This window comes from Hesperophylax consimilis, chromosome 20, assembly GCF_061612785.1.
Source record: "Hesperophylax consimilis isolate HC1 chromosome 20, BYU_Hcon_1.0, whole genome shotgun sequence".
Classification (NCBI taxonomy): domain Eukaryota; kingdom Metazoa; phylum Arthropoda; class Insecta; order Trichoptera; family Limnephilidae; genus Hesperophylax; species Hesperophylax consimilis.
Window position 1 is genome coordinate 4,829,212 of NC_142855.1, and position 25,395 is coordinate 4,854,606.

The window sequence follows — 25,395 nt, forward strand, 5'->3', positions numbered from 1 at the left end:
ATTTTTTTCAGTGCAGAAATTCTGGGACTAATTACCATAACATGAACTCATCAACTAAGCGTGCTAAGTTTAGACCAAAACGAGTTTAAATATTTTTTCTAAAATTCGGTTTTCCTAAAAATCTACATACAATACTATAAATAGCACTCTGGTATACCCAAAAGCCACGAGCCAACACTGCTCCTCATTGCCCAAAATACTAATGAAGGGTAATAATGTGAATTTTTCAGTAGACATCTTCAATTTATCATCTACATACAAAAGATTGGTAGTATAATTTATCATTGAAGAAGAGTATGATTTAAAATCTATTTAGTCATACAATTTATGCACTCATTTTAAAAAATTAATATTAAAATCGCCAGCAACGAAACAGGTTTTATCTTGTAGTGTAAATAAAATATTTTTCATTTGGTTAATAAATATTGGATTCGTGTGTTCTGTAAATGGCAATTATATGATTAATATATTTATCGAGTTTTATTTTAATTAGAATGCATTTAGTAAGAAATATCGGGTGTTCTAAAATAGTGACAATACTGAATTTAGTATGAATGAACACTGCAATTCCGCTATTGTTATCAATGTTTATTGTTGTCGGGATGAAATTACAGTTTGGTAGGTGATAGGTGGGAGATTCATCACTTATGAATGTCTCTGTGAACAACTCTCTACTCAAACACTATGCAGTTCGGCTGAATTTTCAAATTATTGATTTTAATAATGAAATCAATCGAAATTGCTGGATATACATCGAATATTTTGGTGAATTATTAATAAACCGTTGAAATTTGGGGGAAAACAGATTTTCAAGTATTAGTGCTTGTACATTCGTATATCCGAATTTCAAAAATATTTTCTAATTGTTTTGATATGAAATCATAAATTTTAAATTAGTATAATTATGGTTTGTTTTTGGGTAATATCAGTTTATTTCGAATCGTACTAGATTTTTTGTTTAGCAATGTTTGACATGAAATTTCTAAACTTAATTTCTAACTGTTTGTTCGGTGATCTGTTGGGTAATTTTGATTTTTCTTTAGATTGGAAACCCAACTGTTGGCACATTTGGGGGGGCGGTCCAGATTTTACATCCCTGGTATTATTGGTGGTCTTCGGCGCAGTGCATACATTTTGGATTCTTTATTTTATTAAGGCTTTTATGTGCAATATTTCCATTATTGTGTTTCGTGCTTATATATTATTGCTTTCCTGTTTCTGTAATATTTATATTAAAATACAAATTATATTAACAATTTTCCAAAAAACTTTTTTTTCTGTAATAACTATATTAATTTACATTATAGATTAATCATTAAAAAAAACTTTAAAAGCATGAAAATTTATATTTTATGCATTACAACCAAAGTAAGAATCGTGCCTCCCTTTTTATAAAACCAAAGAAATTCGCTTTTCTGATATTATTTTCTGATTCTGTATTCATATTATCTTTTTAATAACTTCATGACTAAATCCTCAAATTGAAATATTTAATCATTTAATAAAATATTAGCGACTCAAATGAATATTTAAATCAAAAAAGCTTCAGTCGCAGGCTTCGTAAACATTTAAAATGAGTTTTGTGATTAAAAATTAATTTGTTTCTGTTTCTGTTATCTTACTGAAATAAAATAAGCAATACTTCACAACATGTATCAAAGTTTTTTCATTTTTCTGATAAACAGAGAAATGTTAACATTCAATGCTGTCGTAGAAAAGCACAATCATTGTTTAAAAATTAAAGTAAAGGAATTCAAATTTCAAGTAATTTTGAGCTATTTTTACGACGGTCTCGGGACGACAGATTTACAAGTTACAAAGCGCCGTCCTGAGAAAATGAGCCGTAAGGAAAGATACCTTGATTTTTCAGTAGGTGCCTACCTGGGCAAGATCATATTGTCTATGGCCGAGCTTTTTTTATTGTCACCTCTACTTTGCTGAGTGGTTTGTTTATGACTCAAATCTTGTAATGACGTCATCCATAGACAAAATTTCCCCCTACTAAAGGCCGAAGTTATCAATCTAGTGATTGGTTTATATATGGCTACGGCCAGGGGGGTATAACTCCGAGAAAAAGGTGGGTCAGAAAAAAAGACACGGTAATCTCTATGGGTAACTTGTGACGTATATTTTCCACATTCCAATACGAACTTCATGCATGTTTATAGGCCGCTGTCACGAACTTCATGCATGTTTATAGGCCGCTGTCATTGGCCGATTTTGGGCTAGCCAATGGGTTGGCTCCGAATGAGAATTATATTGTCTATGGTTACGCCTTTTTTATAGTTTCTATCCTAGTCGATGGTGAGTATGTGTAGTAGTGACGTATATTTTTCAGTTACAGACTTTTATCTATGGCAAACATTAGGACCCATGGGCTCAGTACTAAAAACCCGAAGATATTGATCTAGTGAGTGGTTCATTTATGGCTACGGCCTACCTGTCAAATGAACAAGACGCTTTACAGCTTGACGTGTTGTAAATATCAAATGTGCAATTCCTTGTGATCATTGAACAGCTAACTGTGAGTAAGAAGATAATGTGAGTACCCATTTACTTTAAATATTACTGGATTATTCCGAGAGTTTTGGCATCGATCGTTTTCCATATTTTGTGTTCAAATTAATTGAGGTTATGTGCGTCTTCACGCATTGTGCTTACATACCATTTAGTTTGGCTAAGCGGTTGTATCAATCTGGTTGAGTTTTACCTAAAGTCGAACCATGTGGTGATGCGTTGTATGTGATATGTGGCGTGGCTATTAAGGAGAACGGTTAGAACATCCAATCACACAATCGTTCAACCAAGTTGGATCATCTGTATCGTGGTTGAATCAACCTTTCTTAGTCGGCCTAGGGAGCCGTCGTACATAATTGTTTGTAAGAGTACATTTAACTGATAAAATAAATAAAATGTCAGGCATGACTAAAGGACGTGAAGTTTTGACTGATTTTTTGACATTACATGTTTAATGATTTGACTAGCGTTGGGTATTCTACAAGCAAGAAGTTCTTTGATAGAGATGCTGAGATTGTTATATTTTTGGAACAGTTCAATGTATTTAAAAGGATGTAGCGAATCAGTAGCATCATTGTTATTTATGTGCCGAGGTTCGTTCTTTTTCCTTTCATACTAATTATTAACGAAGCTTCAAGAGCACACAATTTGTTTTTTTAATTTAGTGGGAGTCATGTTGTATATGTTCTCCAGAGTAAAAAACTGACGAAATGGACTTATAATCTAAGCTATAACTACAAACTACCAGTTACATGTCTTTCCAATATTTTAAGCTTATATGGGATGCATGGAATTGTGCTGAGTTCCAGTGGCAGAGGTTGTAGGAGTAGGTAGGGGGTTGGGAAGATAGTGGTCTTTGTCAATAGAGAACTACCTAAGTATTGGGTTTCTATTTAAGTGGATTTGATTGTTTATGACTTGGCCATTAATTTTTCGCACTAAAGTTTTTAAATGTAAGATTCTTTGAATACGTGATCAGTGGGTTCAAGCTCCCTTATTGTAAGGGCCGTGGTGGACTCGTTAATAAATGTTTATTAATCAACCAATTACATCACATAACAGCAGTGCCATGGACCTCCCCAACCCAGAGATTTTTTCCATCAAGAAAGAACCAGGGTCCCAGGAAGAAGGCAAAGGTGAAATACAGTATGGGGATATAGACATCTGCCTTCCGGATGTAAAGAAGGAATGTTTGCAGTATGCTGAGAGTGTTCAGCCAACAAGTAAGTTGCATTAAGTATATTATCACAAAGGAGTTTCAGACGACGCATTCAGGACAGCTCCTTGTTTTCTCTTTCCCCTCTTGTCGTCCAGCGGTACTTTATTTTACCTTTGTAATATTGCTTTGCAAGAAACTGTCGAACTTAGAAACCGTGAACTTATAATGCCCGCAAAGAATTCATCAAGCTGTATTTTACCAATAAAATAAAGTATCTCTTCTTAACCGATATCAAACAGAGCAATTAAATATCTTCTAAACGAGCTAATCTACCCACTGACGTACCTTGTAAATCTTTCAACAAGAAAAGGTATTTTTCCCATACGTCTTAAAATTACTACGATTATTCCAATATACAAAAGCGGTCCCAAAAATGATATATCTAACTATCGACCAATTAGTCTATTACCTACACTAATCGAAAATATTGAAAAAAGTAATAAAAAACAAATGGTTAAATTTTTGGATGAAAATAAAATATTATCAACGACGCAATACGGTTTTAGGGAAAACCTGGGTACTGGTGATGCTATAGCTAAAGTAACAAATACAATTATAAAAAAACTGGATGAAGGTAAAAAATGCTTGGCAGTTTTTATTGACCTTCAAAAAGCTTTTGATACAATTGACCATGAAATACTATTTTTTAAATTAAAAAAAAATGGAATAACACAAACAACTCTAAATCTAATCAAAAGTTACTTAACTGGAAGAGAGCAGTATGTAGAAAATGGTAAAAAAAAGTAGCAAAACTCTATCAATCAAGTACGGTGTCCCTCAAGGAAGCGTATTGGGTCCAATACTATTTCTCGTTTATATTAATGACCTTATGAGTCTTCCCATTGAAGGAGACATAATGAGCTTTGCAGATGACACTGTCATTATATTCTATGAACAAAATTTGACAAGCACACATAAAAAAGCGGAGCAAGGTCTGACTGTACTCCAAAACTGGTTAAAAGCAAACTCCCTTACATTAAATGTGAGTAAAACTAACTATCTAACATTCTCTAAAACCAAAAGAGGTCAACCAACGAATAAGCATACACTCAAATTACATGAATGTCTAAACAAATATCCGCAATGTTATTGCCCGCATATAGCCCAAACTAAAACAATTAAATATCTTGGGATCGTAATTGACGACAAACTTCATTGGGATGCACACATCGAAGGAACCTCAAAAAAGCTAACAAAACTCATCTATTTCTTCAAAAAATTCCGAAATATCTTGTCAACTGCAGATCTAAAGAGAGTATATTATGCTCTACGCCACTCTCTACTGGAATATGGAATAATAGGATGGGGCTCAGCATCATCAAACCATATTAAACAACTAAAGAAAACTCAAAATTGGATCATAAAGACCATATTAAAGCTCCCCGTAAGGACGCCAACTACTGATATTTTTAATCTGTTTGATGTTCCAAGTCTACAAAAAATCTATGCTAAAAATATTCTAGTTCATCACTTAAAAAATAAACCAGACGCAAACCCCTCTCACGATCATAAAACCAGGGCCAAGCTAACAGACATGCTAAATATTCCTAAATGTAATTCTACCTTTGGACAAAAAAACTCTGAATTTTTAGCAATAAAATTATATAATAAACTCCCTCTCAACATCAAACAAAGGAAAACGAAAATTAACTACATTAAGGACATCAAATCTTGGCTTAAGGAAATATCGGAAGAAGAACTGGCTAATATATCAAAAACATCATCTTAGTCGCTGAAAACGTATACTAACATATTATAGTCCCCCTCAGCACAGGATCTCCTAGTGAGGAGGACTTCAATGATCTGTTTAAATTTTTTTTTTTTCATGTGCCATACAAAAATGTACCTAATTATTTAAAATAGTAACTAAATTAAAAAAAAAAAAAAACGTTTTCTGTTCCTAAGAAAAAACGAATAATTTGAGATAATAAGATATTTGTAACGTGTATTTTAAAATTAAACTTGTACCCTGACTTATGACGTGGATTTCGGATTTAATTGTTCGATTGGCATTAAGACACTACACCTTCTCAAGAATAGAACACAATCGCTGGAAAAAGCGGCCATCTGTTGTAATGTTTATAAGTGAAAATAATTACAAATTTTCTATTCTTATTTTCTCTTCCTTCGTAATTTTTCAATGGTATCTTTAATGCGATATGTAATAGTACCGTCATTTTATTTTAAATAGTATTTGTTTTTCTCCAGCATTTTCTCGGAAAGGGTGTTTCAAAGCATAAAGTTCTTGTAAAAACTAATATGTAATATTGTTGTTTAAAAGAAAAGTATTCCTTACATACAATGACTCGGTGATGGCATTATTTATTTTTTTTAAATGACAAATAATTTATATTTAACTATTTTATTAAAATAAAGTGATAATCTTTGTCTTAATAAAAAAAAACTGTATTTATATAATTGCATGTTTTTAATGGAAATTTGTACCCACAAATCGCAGGCCGACATTCAGCACGTCTTTACATATCATTGTGTTGATGTTTTGTTATTCCAGGTAGCATTAATGTGGAGACTGTTCCGATCCAGGAAGGACACAGAGAAGAAGACGAAGGTGGGATTCCTTATACGGAAATAGACATAGAGCTGCTGGATGTTAAAAAGGAATGCTTAGAGCATTCCGAAAGTATTAACCAGACTGCAGGTAAAATCGGTTTGATTTGTCTGAACCCGTATTAATATTATTTTGTTTTCATTTAAAATAATACAAACTTATTGGGCTTTATCCACTATTTTTTTCAGACTTCACATTGGCTCTCAAGACGCATACTGGAGAAAAACCTTATTCATGTTCCTTATGCAGTTATTTATGTTCTGAAAAGGGAAATTTAAAACGTCACATGCTTATCCATACTGGAGAAAAACCTTATTCATGTTCCTTCTGCAACTATTCATCTTCTGAAAAGGGAAAATTAAAACGTCACCTGCTTACCCATACTGGAGAAAAACCTTATTCATGTTCCGTCTGCAACTATTCATCTTCCGAAAAAGGAAAATTAAAACGCCACATGCTTACCCATACTGGAGAAAAACCTTATTCATGTTCCTTCTGCAACTATTCATCTTCTGAAAAGGGAAAATTAAACCGTCACATGCTTACCCATACTAGAGAAAAACCACATTCATGTTCCTTGTGCAGCTATTTATGTTCTGAAAAGGGAAATTTAAATCGTCACATGCTTACCCATACAAGAGAAAAACCTTACTCATGTTCCTTCTGCAGCTATTCATGTTCGTTTAAGCGAAATTTAAAACATCACATTCTTACCCATACTGAAAAAAAAACTTATAAATGTGCATTCTGTACCTATTCCTCCGCTCTCAAGGGGCATTTAATTCGTCATATGCGTACCCATACTGGAAAAAAACCTTTTAAGCGATAAAATAAAACCCATAGCGATTTCGTTGCCAGCATAGTTCTAAGAATATAAATAATATTTGTCACGTTAATTTCTACGATCGTAAAATTAATAATAACAACTATGAATTATGCATTTAAACAACTTATAATAATCTGATTTGACTTTCGTGTTTGTCTACTTTGATTTCAAAAATTAAGTTGTTGTCAAACAAGTATTTGTGAATTTTATCGAAATGCACTTTGTTATTTTGTGGAACACAACGCTCGTTATAACCTACGTTTTCGTAGATAACGTTAATTTATTTATTTGGTTGAAATAAGCTTATTAACAATAATAACTTAAATACTAATTCTTTATTCATATTCGTATGCAATATTTTTTAAATATAATTAATGAATTCACAGAATATCATTTATATTTACTAAAATGATTCGAAAAATTACTTTTGACCGCTTTTGATTTTTTTATGTTTCTCTTCTATAGAAGCTGGCGCTCGTGTTTAAAAGAGTGGTGATCATTAATATGAAGAATTATCAGTTTTTTTTAATTATTTATGATTTAAGGAAATAAGATTATTAAAAAATATATATCTACTCGCAAATAAACAAAATAAAAATTACATCAATTATAAAGATAATATCATCATTTTGGAATTTTTACATTGAATTTCTCTTTAATTCCTTTTAGTGGGTGTTTATCGTTTTCGATTGTTTTGATATTTTCGGGTAGGCTGTTGAAGCATTTTTTTCCTAAAATATGTTATGATGTTGAGCAAAAGTGGTGTTACATTTTTGTGTTGGAAGTGTATGTTTTTGACAAGTATTTTCATCAGTATTTTAGGTATTTCTAAAATACATATTTTTACAACCATAAAAAATATTTTAAAAACTGTTGCAATTCTAGGTCAAATAATAAAAATCATTTTCTTAAATATATATACACAGTTCGACGTCAAATGAAAGAGCATATTTTTAATTTCTTTGGTATAGAGTATAGACAGTGAAAACAACGCATTATTTTCCGTTTCAAATTGGTTAACCTACGTTCAACATGGCGACTCATTTTTTTCTCTAATCAGATCTCTAACATCTCTATGTTACATCAAACTTTGACATTTATTCTTTATTTTTAGTCTACTTTACTTGACAAAGTTGACACTTTATATTTGTAGTATTCTCTTTTAAGCGCAGTAATTTTGGCTTTCTAAAGATAGAGATGTCAATTATCTGTAGCTTACTGCAAAAAAAATGAAATATACAATTTCATTGCAAGATCCGAATGAACCAAGTCGAAAAGCTGGATCGTCCGATTGTCCGTTCCTTAAGCCCATGCCATTTTTTGTATTCGTTTCCGCACGTTTGCTTCAATTTGACGACCAAATCAGAGAAGTCTCTTTGTGTGCAAACCGGTACACATGCAGTGATCTACGAACACGTGGTGGTTGTTTAGTAGGTACCTGCGACCCGAGATCCAACACAATGCTCTTACAAGTCACATACACATTACTTTTGAAATACAAACTGTCAATTAGTTCGAAAGAAATAAATATTTCTACAAACCATTCTCGTATTTGAAATGCAACTATAAAGTTCTATTTGCAGACTATGTGCTAAAAAAAACGGAATTTACCTTTTTTAAATCAAATCGTATTTAGATCGAACCTTAAATAAAAAAAGTAGTTTTGTCTTCCAAATGCTTTGTTAAAATTGCATTTGCAGATTCATCTGTTGACACATTTTGAAAGAATCCATTCGCATGTTCCGAGTGGAGTATAAATTCTAGTTTCACAATATATGCTGCGAAATTACGACGAAATCCATTCGATTGCTCCTTGTGTTATAATTATTTATGCTCGTGGACTATAGTAAAATTGTTAGAGTTGTTAAATATTTTCGAAATGACACAATAAAAGAAAAACCATTCTTGCATTCCGAGTGCAGTTATATTTTTGTGATGCATGGTAATAAGTTGGGTATTCAAGCGATAGATGGCACTAGTCAGAAAGCTTACTCCAGAGTCCGACAGATGTCGCTAGAGTGTAGCAATTGCCTGTGGGGTATCCTTGTCAGACTTCAAGCTTCTTAAAACAGAGAATTATCTACCCTCGGGTAATGAACAGTGTAACTCAATTCAGTCTTATTTATTGTAACGTAAATACGCGCAATTATTGTAAAGAACCTTTTATTTTATCAAGAGTTCCCAACACGCACTAAATCTGCAGGTAAAGGCAGAGATATAACAATTTCCTAGAAGAATTCTCTTTAGGTTAAGTTTAAAAAAATCGGTTCGTGGTTAAATAAGGTAATGATAATTTCCTTCCCTCCCTCCCCCTCCCTTTTGTCGGAAGATCTAAGTGCGGCCCACGGGAGATAAATACCAGTCTTGGTTAAACGGAATCCAAAAATGTACTGCTTCGTTCCTAGTTAAAACAAAAATTACCTTGTTTAAGAATTTCCAATAAAAAGTTTTATACATTTATGTCATGAGTATTTTTTATTAATTTTTAAATTAATTTTTTAAAAAGAAAGACAAACATTCCCGGGTTACGAATAATCCAACAATGTTTGAAAATCTCCTACTACCACCACAGAAAGCCGAAAATGTTGCTTGTGTTGTGATGGAGGACTTAGCCAGCCGAGGAATCGAACACGCGACGCTCGGGTGAGACCCAAGCGCTATGCCCACTCAACCACTGACCGGTTATTTATTTTTTTATTGAATAAATATTTAATACATATCAACAAACAAGTCCTGCTATGCCAATTGAATTGGATTGTCAACAGGTGCTTAAGTTTAGTCACATATACATTTTTATAAGTTATAATTTACATCTTATATCTACAGAATCAACAATTTTTTCATGCAATTTTTCATACATATTAAAGAAAATATTTTTTTCCGATTGCCAATTTTTCACCATATATATAATCTTATGCATAGAATTACATTGCTTTATAGTGTCAGGTAATAAATTAAATATCTTCGGTATGTTGTATTCAAACATTCTCTGTACGTATTTATTATTAAATTTCGGAACTATTAACCCCTCATTGCGCGTGAATCTAGTACTGTATTTAAATGTATGGTAAATACATACATAGAATAGCCTTAACAGGTAGAAGTGTAAGATTAAATTGACATATGTACGTTTATATTAGAAACATGAAGAGCATCTATTTTAAGTGTACTAAATAATTTTAAAAATAACATAACCTACAAAAGTGGCAAATAGTGACAGCATAAATAAACCTGTGACTAGTTCAATATCTACGGGCTTTTTGTACTGAGCAGATTGGTCATACATTTTACCATAGATGTGCCAATATTTAAGAAGAATTTTATGCATACGCAAAGAGTACGTCACAAACCATCGCCTACTCCATTCACTGGCCTTAAATATTATTTTAAAAATAAAATTGTTTGAAATGTCGAAATATTCCCTCACAACAAGAAAGATTCATCTGACAACCTTTCTATCTTTCCTTTAAGCTCATTTTCTCAGGTCAGCGCATGTCAGGTGAAATCTTGTAGTTGTGAGATGAACAATCAATCTGTCGTAAAAATAAACTAAAATTACTTGAAATTTAAAATGCTATAAATAAAGGTAAAACATTTATAAGATTATCAAATATGAAATGTGCTTTTTACGACAGTGTCCAATTTTGAAATTTCTCAATTTTTAACAGAAAAAATGAAACATGCTGTATATTTTTTTGCTTCGTTTTGATACGAGCTACATTTATACATGTATATTTAACAAGAAATTATATTTAATATCATGTATTCCTTATCAGAAAAGAGTATATCTTTGGCCTGATAAGAAGGCAGCGACGATTCTTAATTTAGCTATCTTGAATAAAATATAAATTTAAATGCATTTTTTTTAAATGATTAAAATATATAAATAAATTAATATAGTTATTACAGAAAAGACAATAATGTGTATAAGCACGTAACAAATTTAGAAGGTGTACCAAGATAATAAAAAATTACATTAACAGGAAATACAAGAATGTATAAGTATAAAACACATTTCATTTGTTTCGTGCTTATATATTATTGTTTTTCCTGTTTCTGAATATTTATATAAATATAAAACATAAATTAATCATTTTCCAAAAAAAAACGTGCACTTAAATTAATATTTTCTGCAGTACAACCGAAGTAGGAATCGTGGCTCCCTTTTTATCAGACCAAAGAAATTATCTTTTCTGATAAGGAATACATAACCAAAAATATAAAATCTTGTAAAATATATATGTATAAATGTTACTTGGGTTTAAAAAAAAATACAAAAATCTACTGTGTTTTTCATTTTTCTGTTAAAAGCAGAGAAATGTCAAAATTCGATACTTTCGTAAAAACCATTATAAAATTTGATAACCTTATAATTTTATGCCTTTGTTTAAAAGATTTCAATTTATTTTTATTTTTTTAGGATTGTCAACAGTGATTCATATCAAAGTTTTTGTAAATACAACTACATTTAACATGATTGATACAATTACTAATTACAGACAAACAACATTGATGACATAGTTGATAATATGCTTCACAGTATATAACAACAAGAACATTGTAAGTAAAGAACAATGTACATGTATGCTCCTACGTGCATACATGTATACACAAATACATACAAACACATATAAACACACATACACACACCCACATATGCATTACATTCATACATACACTTAAATATACATTTCATAATAGTAACAGTAATGAGTCTTTTTAAAAACAAGGAACAATATCGGGCACAAATGGGACCCTTGGGGTACTCCAGACGACACATCTAATCCTCTTGACTCATAGCCATCAAATAAAACTAAATTTCAAGTCAGTTTAATTTATTTTTACGACAAATTGATTGCTCATCTCAGAACAATAAGATTTCACCTGACAGCGCTGTCCTGAGAAAATGAGCTTTAAAGAAAGATACTTTAAGCTCATTTTCGCATAATAGCACTTTATCGAATTGATCTTTCTTGTTGTGAGGGAATATTTCGACAGGTCAAACATTTTTATTTAAAAAAAATATTTTAGGCTAGTGATGGGGTAGGTTCCAAATAAGATTTATATTGTCTATGGTTGCGCCCATTTTTAGTTTCCTCTATCCTGTGTGACGTAATTTTTGCAAACATAAAATTTGTCTGAAATATTGGCATATCTATGGTTAAATAGAGGACTAATTTGCTTGGTACAAAAAGCCCGAAGATATCGATCTAGTGAGTTGTTTATTTATGCTACGGCCTATCTGTCAAATGAGCAAGACGCTTTACAGCTTGATGTGTTGTAAATATCAAATGTGCAATTCCTTGTGATCATTGAACAGCTAACTGTGAGTAAGAAGATAATGTGAGTACCATAGACATATGAATATTAGTAGACCTGCCCTAAGTGATTAAAAGCGTATTATCCCCACTCCCCATACCGGTTCCATTGAGCCGGCTGGGCTCGCGTATGGCCTCAAATGAAATTTGAAAACGTGACGTCATCATTCTTGTGCGAACTATGGTCGAGGCATCATCGGTTCATTTTACAAAATAACACGGCAAAATGTTGACTTGTGATATGAAAACTTGTAAAAATAGATGTGAAAAAGAGAATAAACCCAATTGTCGTATTACATTCCATAAGTAAGCATTATTTTACTTTATTTTAAGCTTATTCACACCGTATTATATGGATCAGTTTTAGAAACATATACTATCACATCACAATGTAGCGATTCTCAAGTGTGCTCATCGTTGTTTACTGGGGTAAGTAAATTATGAGACATTTGTAAAAGTGTCTTAACTAAATACTCTGAAACTAACTACGACTCTGCAAACAGAAGAAATTTACTTTGCCGAATTTGGACTTCGCAAATTAGTTCATAACGTGGCGAGTAATTTGCGCTCCCATGTAAAAATGTCTATTCATTTAAAAGCAGATTTTACTTTTAAGAACTAAATGGTGATATTATAATGCGAGATGCCTATTTACTGTCAGATTGATTTATTGACGAATCACAGTCAGCTTAACCCCCTTCGTTCTTCAACAGTTGATTTTACCCCTCGCCATTATCTTCTCGTCTATTAATTCCTATGTCTGTGGTGAGTACCCATTTACTTTAAATATTACTGGATTATTCCGAGAGTTATGCCATCGATCGTGTTCCATATTCTGTGTTCAAATTAATTGAGGTTATGCGCGTCTCCGCGCATTGTGCTTACATACCATATAGTTTGGTTAAGCGGTTGTATCAATCTGGTTGAGTTTTGCCGAACTTTGAACCATGTGGTGATGCGTTGTATGTGATATGTGGCGTGGCTATTAAGGAGAACGGTTAGAACATCCAATCACACAATCGTTCAACCAAGTTGGATCATCTGTATCGTGGTTGAATCAACCTTTCTTAGTCGGCCTAGGGAGCCGTCTTACGTAATTGTAAGCGTACATTTAACTGATAAAATAAAAAATGTCAGGCATGACTAAAGGACGTCAAGTTTTTACGGATTTTTTGAAATTATATTTTTAATGATTTGACTAGCTTTGGGTATACTACAAACAAGAATTACTCCTATAGAGATGCCAGGAACGAAGTTTTTTTATATTTTTGGACAAGTTTAAATGTACTTAAATAGTGTAGCGAATGAAACCATATGAATGGAACATTTATTCATTAAATTAAAAAATTCACTTTGTAAAACACCACTTTTATTTTGAATTAATATTAACAGCCAACCAGGTTTCGCTTAACTCAAGCTTCGTCAGGGCTTATTATATCAACTAAAGTTATTTTCATACAGACACATATATAGAGAAGAAAATAAAACAATGAGTGAAAGAGATAGAATTAAAAGAGCAGACACCTTATTAGTGCTAGAACGAGAAAGGATGTAGACTGATTACAGGATGGGTAGGAAGGGAGGGGGAAGGGAGGAAACAGTTTTATCAGAGGTTAACGGAATAAATTAAATATTGGACCATCAGTTAAATTGATTTCATTGTTGATTATATTTGATTTATTATTGACGGCTTTTTTAATTTCGATGGCTTCTAAATTGTTTAACCTAATTTTAATTGAATGGTTAGTTTCTAGTAGATGATTTGCTCATTTGATAAAACCTCTGGGACTACAATATTACATAAAATTGGAATAAGGTTAAACAATTTAGAAGCCCTCGAAATTAAAAAAACCGTCAATAATAAATCAAATACAATCAACAATCACAAAGTGTTTGCTTCCTTCGATAAAAGAACATTTATTCGTTCACAGAATTGTATTCGTTCCTTAAGCCGTTTTTGTGTCGAGGTTCGTTTATTTTCCTTTCAAGATTATAGTTAACGAAGCTTCAAGAGCGGTCACATTTTTTTAATGAAGTAGGAGTCATGTTGTATATACTCTACAGATTAAACAAAACTGACGAAATGGCGACCCATAATCTAACCTATAACATAACGTAACGTAACCTAACCTAACCGAGCCTAGTGGTCTTTTTTAAAAGGGGACAAACTTAGTATTGGGTTTCTATTTAGGATGATTTTATTATTGATGACTTGGCCATTATATCGCCAATAAGTTTTTAAATGTAAGATTCTTCGAATACGCGATCAGTGGGTTCAAGCTCCCTTATTATAAGAGCCTTGTTGTACTAATCAATTAATGTTTATTAATTAACCAATTACCATCACATTACAGCAGTGCCATGGACCTTCCCAACCCAGAGAGTGTTTCCATCAAGAAGGAACCAGGATACCAAGAAGAAGGCGCAGGTGTAATGCCGTATATGGATATAGACATCCACCTTCCGGATGTAAAGAAGGAATGTTTGCAGTATGCTGAGAGTGTTCAGCCAACTAGTAAGTTGCATTAAGTATATTATCACAAAGAAGTTTTAGACGACGCAGTCAGAACAGCTGCTTGTTTTCTCCTTCACCTCTTATCGTCCATCAGTAATTTTCATTTTACCTTTGTAATATTGCTTTGCAGGAAACTGTCGAACAAAGAAAACGTGAAATTTCAATTCCTACGTTCTCCATTCCAAAAATAATAAGAGATTATAAGATATGTATGCAAAGTGTATTTTTGTATTATAAAACATCATTCTGTATCATGACTTATCACGGTGATTACGGAATTTTTTTGTCCTCCGCTGCTCGTGTCTCTAGAGAATTCCTGTGTTGAGAAGAGCACATTACAAATCTAATTGAACTTAATCAAATAAGCACATTACATCACATACAAAGATGGATTATATCGAATATGGGCTTTCTAAGGTATGATGACCGAATGACAGAAGCTACGATGAGAGTAATCCAAATTCACCACTCTCAGCTACTATACCCCAACAGACAATGTATAATGTTAATAAGTGAAAATAATTACAATTTTTTTTTTATTTACCCTTCCTTTGTGAATTTTCAATAGTATATTTAATACATTCGTTAATGGTATCGTCATATTATTACATTATTAAATTTTGGTTTTCTCTAGCACTTTCTCGGAAAGGGTCTTTTGTAGTCTAAAGTTGTTGTTAAAACAAACTTGGGGATGGCATTTTTTATTTGTTTTGTTGTGAAAAAGTGTATTAATCTTTTAACTAAACTATATTGTATTTATTGCCTTTGGAATTTGTACCCACAAAGGCTGTGTTACTGCAAACAGCTGGACATTCAGCAGATCTTTACATATCATTGTATGGTTGTTTTGTTATTTCAGGTAGCATTAATGTGGAGACTGTTCCGATCCAGGCAGGACACAGAGAAGAAGACGAAGGTGGGATTCCTTATACGGAAATAGACATAGACCTGCTGGATGTTAAAAAGGAATGCTTAGAGCACTATGAAAGTATTACCCGGACTGCAGGTAAAATTACTTTTGGTGTGTCTGAATTTGTTTTTATAATTTTCTTTTTTTTAAAGATATAAATTATTTAGCTTTATCTACTATCTTTTCAGGCTTAATATCGGACCTGAAGACGCATCCTGGAGGAAAATCTTATTCATGTTTCAATTGTAACTACTTTAGTCACAGCGACTCAATGTTAACACAGCACTTGCTCACCCATACTGGAGAGAGACCTTATACATGTTCCTTATGCAGCTATTCTTGTTCCCAAAAGGGAAGTTTAAAACTTCACATGCTTACCCATACTGGAGAAAAACCATATTCATGTGCCTTTTGCAGCTATACTTGTTCTCAAAAGGGAAATTTAGCACGTCACATGCGCACCCATACTGGAGAAAAATCTTATTCATGTTCCTTCTGCAGCTATTTATGTTCTAAAAAGGGAAATTTCAAACATCATATGCTTACCCATACTGGAGGAAAACCTTATTCATGTTTGCACTGTAACTATTTTAGCCAAAGGAAATTAATGTTAACACGTCACTTGCGCACCCATACCGGAGAAAAACCTTATTCATGTTCGTTCTGCAGCTATTCATGTTCAGACAAGAGAAATTTAAAACGTCACACGTTTACCCATACTGGAGAAAAACCTTATTCATGTTCCTTCTGCAGCTATTCATGTTCTGATAAGGGAAATTTAAAACGTCACGTGCTTACGCATACTGGAGTAAAACCTTATTCATGTTCCTTCTGCAACTATGCATGTTCTGATAAGGGACATTTAAACCGTCACATGCTTACCCATACTAGAGAAAAACCTTACTCATGTTCCTTCTGCACCTATTCATGTTCTGTTAAAGGAAATTTAAAATATCACATTCTTACCCATACTGAAGAAAAAACTTATAAATGTGCATTCTGTACCTATTCTTCTGTTCTGAAGGAACATTTAATTCGTCATATGCGTACCCATACTGGAAATAAACCTTTTTAGCGATAAGATAAAACCCATGGCGATTTCTTTGCCAGCATAATTCTAAGAATATAAATAATATTTCTCACGTTAATTTCTACGATCGTAAAATTAATAATTACATTAGCATAAAAAAACTTGTGCGTACATTCATTGTACATCTAAGAATTTTGGCTGTTAATTATGAAAACCCATTTTTTGTGCCCAACCTTAGAATTTTTTATGATATATGTATTTAAACAACTAATAATAATAAAAATCTAATTTAACGTTCTTGTTTGTCTATGTTGATTTTAAATTTTGAGTTTTTGTCAAAGAAGTATTTGTGAATTTTAATTATAATATTATTTGGATTATTTGTGTAGCGCCGCTTTCGTTTAAAATCACCTCAAGGGCGCTGTACAAATATATAATACACGTCTACAAAGATTTATGTTATTACTTATTATTTTTTTGGTAAACTTATGTTTAAGACAAGATTTTTTATGTACAGCACAAAGGGTAACAATTATTTTTACAAGCAATAATTATTCGCCTGAAAAACTCATCCACATTGAAAAATCTCCTAATAAAAGATACATGACGCCAACGGGACTTGAACCCGTGTCCTTTCGGAAAAATGTAACAAGCAGTAATTGTTGAATGAAATACTAGTATATATTGAATTATTTCGCGGATAAGAGATAAGCCGCCATAGCTCAGCGGTCAGAGCAGTCGACCGGAAATCGAAAGGACACGGGTTCAAGTCCCGTTGGCGTTATGTATCTTTTATTAGGAGATTTTTCAATGTGGATGGGTGTTTCAGGCGAATAATTATTGCTTGTAAAAATAATATGTTATTACTAACTATATAGGGAGATAATATACAGTACCATACTTACTTGGTAGGGCACTTGAGATTAACACTTATTTAATATAAACTAATTGTTTATTTGCGAAATTTAGATATCGTATTTACGACATAATTGTGTATTTGGATATAATTATTCTTTGTCTCAGGAATGGTACATCTAATTTAAGGGTTTTCCGGCTTGAAAAGGTAAGTTTTTAGTTTAGACCTGAATTCTGTTGGTCTCGTTATGGATCTAAAACCCGGAGGGAGTTTATTTCAAGCTTTCTGCCCAAATGCTCCGAAAGCGCGATCACCAAACTTAGTATTTGGCTTGTTCTTAGGTTCCATCAGTCTTACAGCTGATGATTTTTTTTTTATTTTTTTTTTATTTTTTTTTTTTATTTTTTTTTATTGTACAACAGAACATTCGTTCCAGTTACAGTACAATTTTACAAACAGTATAATTTTACATCATATCAGCATTTGGGTAAGTGACTCTTCAATAATTGTTTTAGGTCGTTTAAAGAACAGTCATTTACATCCAAATTCTTTGCTAGTTCGTTCAACAGCACCACTCCCCTCGTCATGCTATGCTTTGCCAGGACGTCGGTTTTGCCTTTTGGTACTCTAAATAAGTCATGGTATCGACTTCGGCTGTATGGGTCTGGTACATATAAATCATAGCATCCCAAGAGGAATGGGCTATCAATAAAATTGTTCCAAATTTTGAAAGATATAGTGGCTAGGCTTGCTTTCCGCTGTTGTTGCTGATCTATGAGTTGACTGCCTCAGACCAGTGTTTTCCGGGACGCATAGTTCAGATATGTAGGATGGTTCCAATTCATTGATGGATTTAAACACCATCCAGCACAATTTGTACTGGATTCTTTCAGGGCACATGAGCCAGTGAAGGTTACGAAGGTGTTCTAAAATGTGCGAATATGTAAAAACCCCTGTTGTGAGCCGTTCTGCTGCATTAAACACTGATTAAAGTTTGTCAATTTAAATATTTTGGAATGCTGGCATAAATGGCGTTGCAGTAATCGAGACGTGAGATTACGTAAGAGTTTTGATTTCAAATAAGTATGCCATAAATATTGAAAATTTTAGTAACTTTTTTAACAATTTCATGTGCTACTCTTGATATAGTTATGAATTCTGATCGCATCAGTGCAGCAATAATAATAATAAAAATCTCAGATTTATCTACAAAAAATGTAAAACAATTTTTTATATGCATCAATTACTCGCCTGAAATATCCATACAAATTGAATATATTTCCCGAGTAAAAATAATTGCCGCCGACAGGAATTGAACCCGCACCTTCTGATGTCCAGTCAGGCGTTCTGGACCACTGAACTACGTTGGCTTATTCAGAACCCGCCAAATAATTCAATATGTACAAGTACTTCAATCGGCTATTTTTTTTTCAAATTTTTAAATTTTAAAAATTTTTCAAATTCTATTTTTTTTCACTTGTAAACAACCAAATTTATTTTCGTGGGAAAGACTTTGTTAGTACTATTAACATTTTGAGTTAAATTAATTAATATTTTGAACTCTGAACAAAAAACAGTATGACAAATACTCTAAACAGAGATGACATCATGTTTTATGCAGATGCAGTCTGCTGCTGTATGCTCAGCGCTGATTAAGTGGTTTATACCAGGTAAAAGGATAGTCTATCGTACGGGATACAAAAACGTCGAAACTAAACTACAATGTTTCGAAGTACTCGAGTCTGTTACACGAAAGAACTGTCTTTATGCTTAAAACTAGAAGATTTTATCTCCCGTTCTTCGTACCATTATATGCTTAGTTATATTCCAACCTTTCCCCAACAATTATATCGTAACTTAAAAAAAACACCCATAAATTTTCACACTTCCAATATTCAATATGAGATGTAAACCATACAAAATTGCCAAAGTAGTTTTCAACAATTTATATAATTGTTTACTTATTATTTTAATGTACTCAATCCTTTTCGAGTACGTGATTTAAACAAATTTACAGTATTTTTATACAAATGAGATAATATACAAATAAGATAGAAGTGAAAACGATCACTTCTTTTTAACAAATTGGTAGGCGGGAATGGGTACCGCTGCCCTGGCAACCATTTATTGGATGACCAACACCTCTGCCACAGGTCACCTTGAGTGGTTCGCTACGTTTGGTGACTTAGCAGGGGTGCCCGGGTTCATGTGTTAAGGTTTGCCCAGGTGTGGGTGGCGGATGCGTCGGCCCACCTTCTGCGTGGCGGGCCGGTTGGGAGATGCTGGTTGAGGGAGACCCTTTACAACCGGTTATCAATTAACATAATTAGTCCACACATAACTGATTTGCAGAAATGAAATGACCAGATTTCAAACATAACTTTCAAGTTCTGTGAAATTATTATTTAATCGTCGGCCAGTTGTTTCACAGTTCAATATTAATTTCAAATATCCATTAATAACTATTCGACCTCCGGTTACATTTTTTATTCCTTAGAGCGATACTAATTATCTTGAAAATGTATTTATAAGAAGAAGCTGTAGCACGTTAAATAGATTTTGCACAGACATCAATTTTTTTAATACAAACCTCACTAAATTAATAACATTTGATGGAATATTTTAGAAAAATTATCATTTTATAGAATTTTTTTTCTTCAAATTTCCTTTAATTTTTCGTGTGATATTTTCAGTTTGAATTGAATAAAAATAAGTTTGAATGTGTAACAGAATAATATCATAATTGAGTAACGGCGGTTCTTATTCGAAGTATGATACAGTTAAAAGTGACCGAGGGGGATAGGGTCCCATTAGCTCAGTTGGTAGAGCACTGTCCCGGAAAGACAAGGGTCCTGGGTTCGAGTCCCAGATGTGACCGTTTCCTTTTCTGATTTTTCTGTTTCAGATTTTCGTTTAGAAATCACTAATATTGTCTTCAATATTTAAATATTACAATTTGAGGTTTTACTCAATAAAGTTATTCCGAAAAATAAATATATTTTATTATTTTAAAGGTTATGCAGATATAATAGATAATCTGAGTTAACATATTTAACATTCGCAGTATTGTTGTGTTTCGTCAATAGGGACAAGTGGCCAATTTGAAATTTTTTTACAAAATTAATTTTTAGTAAACATGAGTCCTTTCCATTGATAAAAAGGCGAAATGATAGAAATATTAGGAAATAGAGATACACGCCAAACATGGGCCAACGTTTTTACACCATTGACATATTATATAATTATTTCTTATCCAAAAGTATCATAAAATCGTTGACAGCCCTGCTTTACTAAAGCCAAATTGCGATACTTGCCCAGCTATTCCAAGTAGAATTAATTTTGAAGGCAACAATAAACTCACCACTAATTACTCTATTATAATATTTTGCTAGATTATACATGTGAAAAAGTCACTTTTTTATACATATTAATATTCTGGTTAAATAAAATATTCTCTGTTATTATAAAATTCTAGGCTTTTATAGAATTTACTTCATATTAATTACTATTCATTATCATAAACACCTCATACCACTTATTATGTCAGGTTTTATACAAACCTAGTATTCATTCAACTATTTCTACACTAGTGGATATTTCTTTTAATTATGTATTGTTTAACTGCACTTCTATTAACAACTATATAACTTGCAACAATATTTTTGTGTACACATTACTTGTTTTATAATCACTCTATTGTAAAAGCCATTTTATGGCGTTTAAATAAATAAATAATGTCAAAGAGAACGGGTCGCTTTTTTTTGGCTGAGGATTGATTTGCCGGCCTCTGCGTTTCTTCCCCCCTACAACATGTGACTCATAAAGACCCAGGTTATTACGCAAATTATTTTTCTCATAAAGCAGTTCGCACGGCAACTCCAGAAGTGACATTAGCCCCGAAAGAAAACTTTCCAGTGCGGAGTTAATGTAAAATATCAATATTATTTCTCTGATGCTCGTAGGTTCCTAATTGTCGCTCGTCTAGTGTTAGGTGGGAAACGATTTTAAAATGAACACGAATATGAGTTAAAGTTAGTATAGTCTGTAGGTAATTGTGAATTGGGGTATATTTGAATCGATGCGCGAACATTTGTTGCACTAGACTCTAGTACTTACCGTATTGCGAATGTAGTAAACTGACCATCTATTTTGACACCCATCTATGGCCTAGCTGTCAAATGAACAAAACGCTTTTATGCAGCGCGGTGTGTTGTAAATACTAAATGTGCAATTCCAAGTGATTATTGAAAAGCTACCTGTGAGCAAGAAGATAATGTGAGTACCATTTATCTTCAAATATAACTGAATTATACCGAGAATTATTTCAGAATATTATTAAGTTATGTCATCGATCTTTTTCATATCGTGTTATTCGTTATTCGTGTTAAAATTAATTGAGGTTATGTTCTTCTTAACGCAATGTGCCCCGAGGACCATTCCATTTGGTTGAGCGATCGTATCAACCTGGTTGAGTTGAACGTAAAGTTGAAGTGGCTATCAAGTAGAACGGTTGTACCGCCATAGTATCTAACTGCTACCCACCCCCCAAACGTTCGGTCGTCCCAAGTTGGTTCGTATGTATCGTGATTGAGCGGTTTGATCAACTTTTCTCAGTCGGCCTAGAGAGCCGTCGTGCCTTATTGTTTGTAAGCGTACATTTAACGAATAAAACCAAGTAAAACTAATGGACTTGAAGGTAGACGGATTTTTAGACATAATATGTATAAGAATTTAACTTGCTTTGGATATACTACAAGCAAGATGTACTCTGATAGAGATTCCAGGAACGAAGTTCTTCTTAACTTTTAGGAACAGTTCAAATGTTTTTAAAAGGATGCAACGAATGAAATCTAAAAACGCAAATTTGTATTCTTTTGGTACCATGTGATTGAATTTAATTCGATCCAAGAGCCATTTTTGTGCAGAAGTTTGTTTTTTTTTCCTTTCGTGTTCATAGTATAAAAAAAGCTACTGGAACGATCGCAAAATTTTGTTTTTTTTATAAAATGGAAGGCATGCTGTGTGTATTCTCCAGAGAAGCAACTGATGAAAAGGCTATCCATAACTTAACGTTAACTAACCTAACCGAGCCTAACTTAACATAAACCAAAAAAATCTTCCTCATTTGGGTTTTTTAATACTTAATTGACATTTTTTTTATATTAACTCCACACAGGAGGCCCTGAAGAAAATAATTTCCCTCAGGGCCTATGTCATCTTTGGGGATGCTGTGTGGAGGGTCTTTTTGTGCAAAGGAAGGAGTGAACATGGGTCTTGAAGAGTCCCAAGTTGTAGGAGGGAGGAAACACAGACGCCGGCAGTTCGTTCCACAGCCGAGCTGTTGAACCTAAGAACGAATCGTAGAAGCGACCCGTTCTCATGTGACAAATGTCAACCGTGTACAAATGTCGGGCGTGCGTTTAGCGTGTATCCCGACTACGCACCGGCGCCGAAGGGATCAATGACGCTAGTTTCTCAGAGCATCTTCCATTTTAATACCGATAGATGGCCGGCATAGTCCAGTGGTAACGCATTGGACTGCCATTCCGAAGGTCGCGGGTTCGAACCCGGCGTGCGCAAAGAAATTTTATTTGATTGATTTGTGTTATTTCACAATTAATTAATTAAAATAATATATAGTATATTTGCGGCACGTTCCAGAGTGGAAGATACTACCAGTATCGCCCTGGTGTAAGACCACCATTCACAATTGAAACGTTGCTCCAAATCCCTTCCCCCCACTTACCTTTAACCTCACAACATCCCCCAATTGGGGATGCCATAGTCTCACTGGCTCCAGACGGGAGCAGTTGGGACTCTTGTGAGGTATTCACTATAAAAAAATAAATAAAAAAAAGAACAAGGACAGCATACTTACCTGACGCCTGTGCTCTAAAGATTGCAGTCCGTTTGTTAAGATTGGGGAATCTATCAAACGGACCGCCCGTTTCTGCATAGAGTCAAGGGTTTTTTTCAGGTATTTAGGGGCTCCGGACCAGAGATGGCTGCTAAATTCGACAGTAGGGCGCTCTTGCAATTTGTACAGGGTCCTGGGAGGCCAACTTTACTCTGGCTTCCATGGAGCCCCCGTACCTGAGCTGGTCACTTATAGTTACACCAAGCATATCAATGGAAGGCCTGTTCGGAAGATTGCTTCCGTTGAAGGAGACTAGATTATCATTTGGATCGCTTTTAGGCGTAATCATTTTGTTTTTATTAAGTACCTAGTTTAACCATAACGTTATAAATACCACTTTCGTTTTTTATACTTAATGCCGACCCGGTTTCGCTACAACTGTAGTTTCATCTGGGCTGTAAAATAATATTTTGAATTTTTAAATCTACAATCTACCAGTAACATGAGTTACCAGTACATTAAGCTTATATTGGTTGCATGAAATTGTGCTGAGTTCCAGTGGGAGAGGTTGTAGGAGTAGGTAGGGGGTTGGGAAGATAGTAAACATATTCACAAATTTTTTTTACATGCTAATTACCAAGCATATGCAGATGATAAAAAATATACTTAGTTATTAAATCAATCAACGACTGCATTAAACTTCAAGAGGACCTCTATCGTCGCTTTGTCTATTGCGAATTAAACAAACTTGTTATTAACATCGCAAAATGCAATAAATTAACATTTACACGTAATAAAAATAAAATATCCTTTGTATACACACTAAACGGCACACACATCAATGAAGTAAAATTTATCAGGGACCTTGGGGTAACACTGGATGTTAAATTACACTTTATCCAACACACCGATGACATCATTAACAAAGCCAATAAAATGCTGGGATTTATAATTCGCATAGCAAAACCCTTCCGCAATATAAACACTCTATATTCCCTTTACACCTCATATATTCGCCCGCACCTGGAACACTGTACACCGATCTGGACTCCTTTATACCAAGCCCGTATCGAAAGAATAGAAAGAATTCAAAAAAAAATTAAACACATAAATTATAAACTAAACTTACACTTCTCAAATTATACCAAATCCATTAAATTTCATAATTTTAACTCCCTCCAAACACGTTGTCTAATTTTTGATCAAATCTTATTATTTAAAATCCTAAATAATTGTCTGGACTCACCAGAACTTACCAATTTAATAAATCTTCATATTCCGTCTAGATCAACCCGACAATCTGATTTATTTTATCTACCCTCTTGTAGGACAAACATTCGAAAAAAATCCCGAATTCCTCGTAAATGTGCACAATATTATACAAAATTTTACGGCATTGACATTTTTGGTAATAACCTAAAGAAATATCGATATGAAGTAATGCGGACGATCGATTATTAATATGAGAGTATGGAATGTATCGGCAGCATCTCCTATCCTCTTCCTTTTTTCCTCTTCCTCTCCCCTTCCTTTAACACCAAATTAATTTTAAGATACTAAAACTTCATTTCCAATGCACATTATATAAAAGCTGTTTGTTTCTTACAAAATAAATAAATAAATAGTGGTCTTTGTCAATAGGGAACAACCTAAGTATTGGGTTTCTATTTACGTTGATTTGACTGTTGATGGCTTGTCCATAAATGTTTCACAAATTAGTATTTAAATGTAGGATTCTTCGAAAACGCGAACAGTGGGTGATCTATTTCAAGCTTTCC

General features: G+C 33.3%; 1 protein-coding gene across 1 annotated transcript in view; it reads left to right on the forward strand.

Annotated features, from left to right (window-relative positions):
* The window catches only part of LOC149413959 (uncharacterized), a 37,071-nt gene extending 22,188 nt beyond the window's left edge, over window positions 1-14,883 (forward strand). Inside the window, exons 7-8 of the mRNA XM_089643940.1 lie at window positions 6,249-6,305; window positions 14,804-14,883. Coding sequence (XP_089500066.1) covers window positions 6,249-6,305; window positions 14,804-14,883 — 137 coding nt within the window. The remainder of the gene's footprint in view (window positions 1-6,248; window positions 6,306-14,803) is intronic.
* Window positions 14,884-25,395: the final 10,512 nt, after the last annotated feature.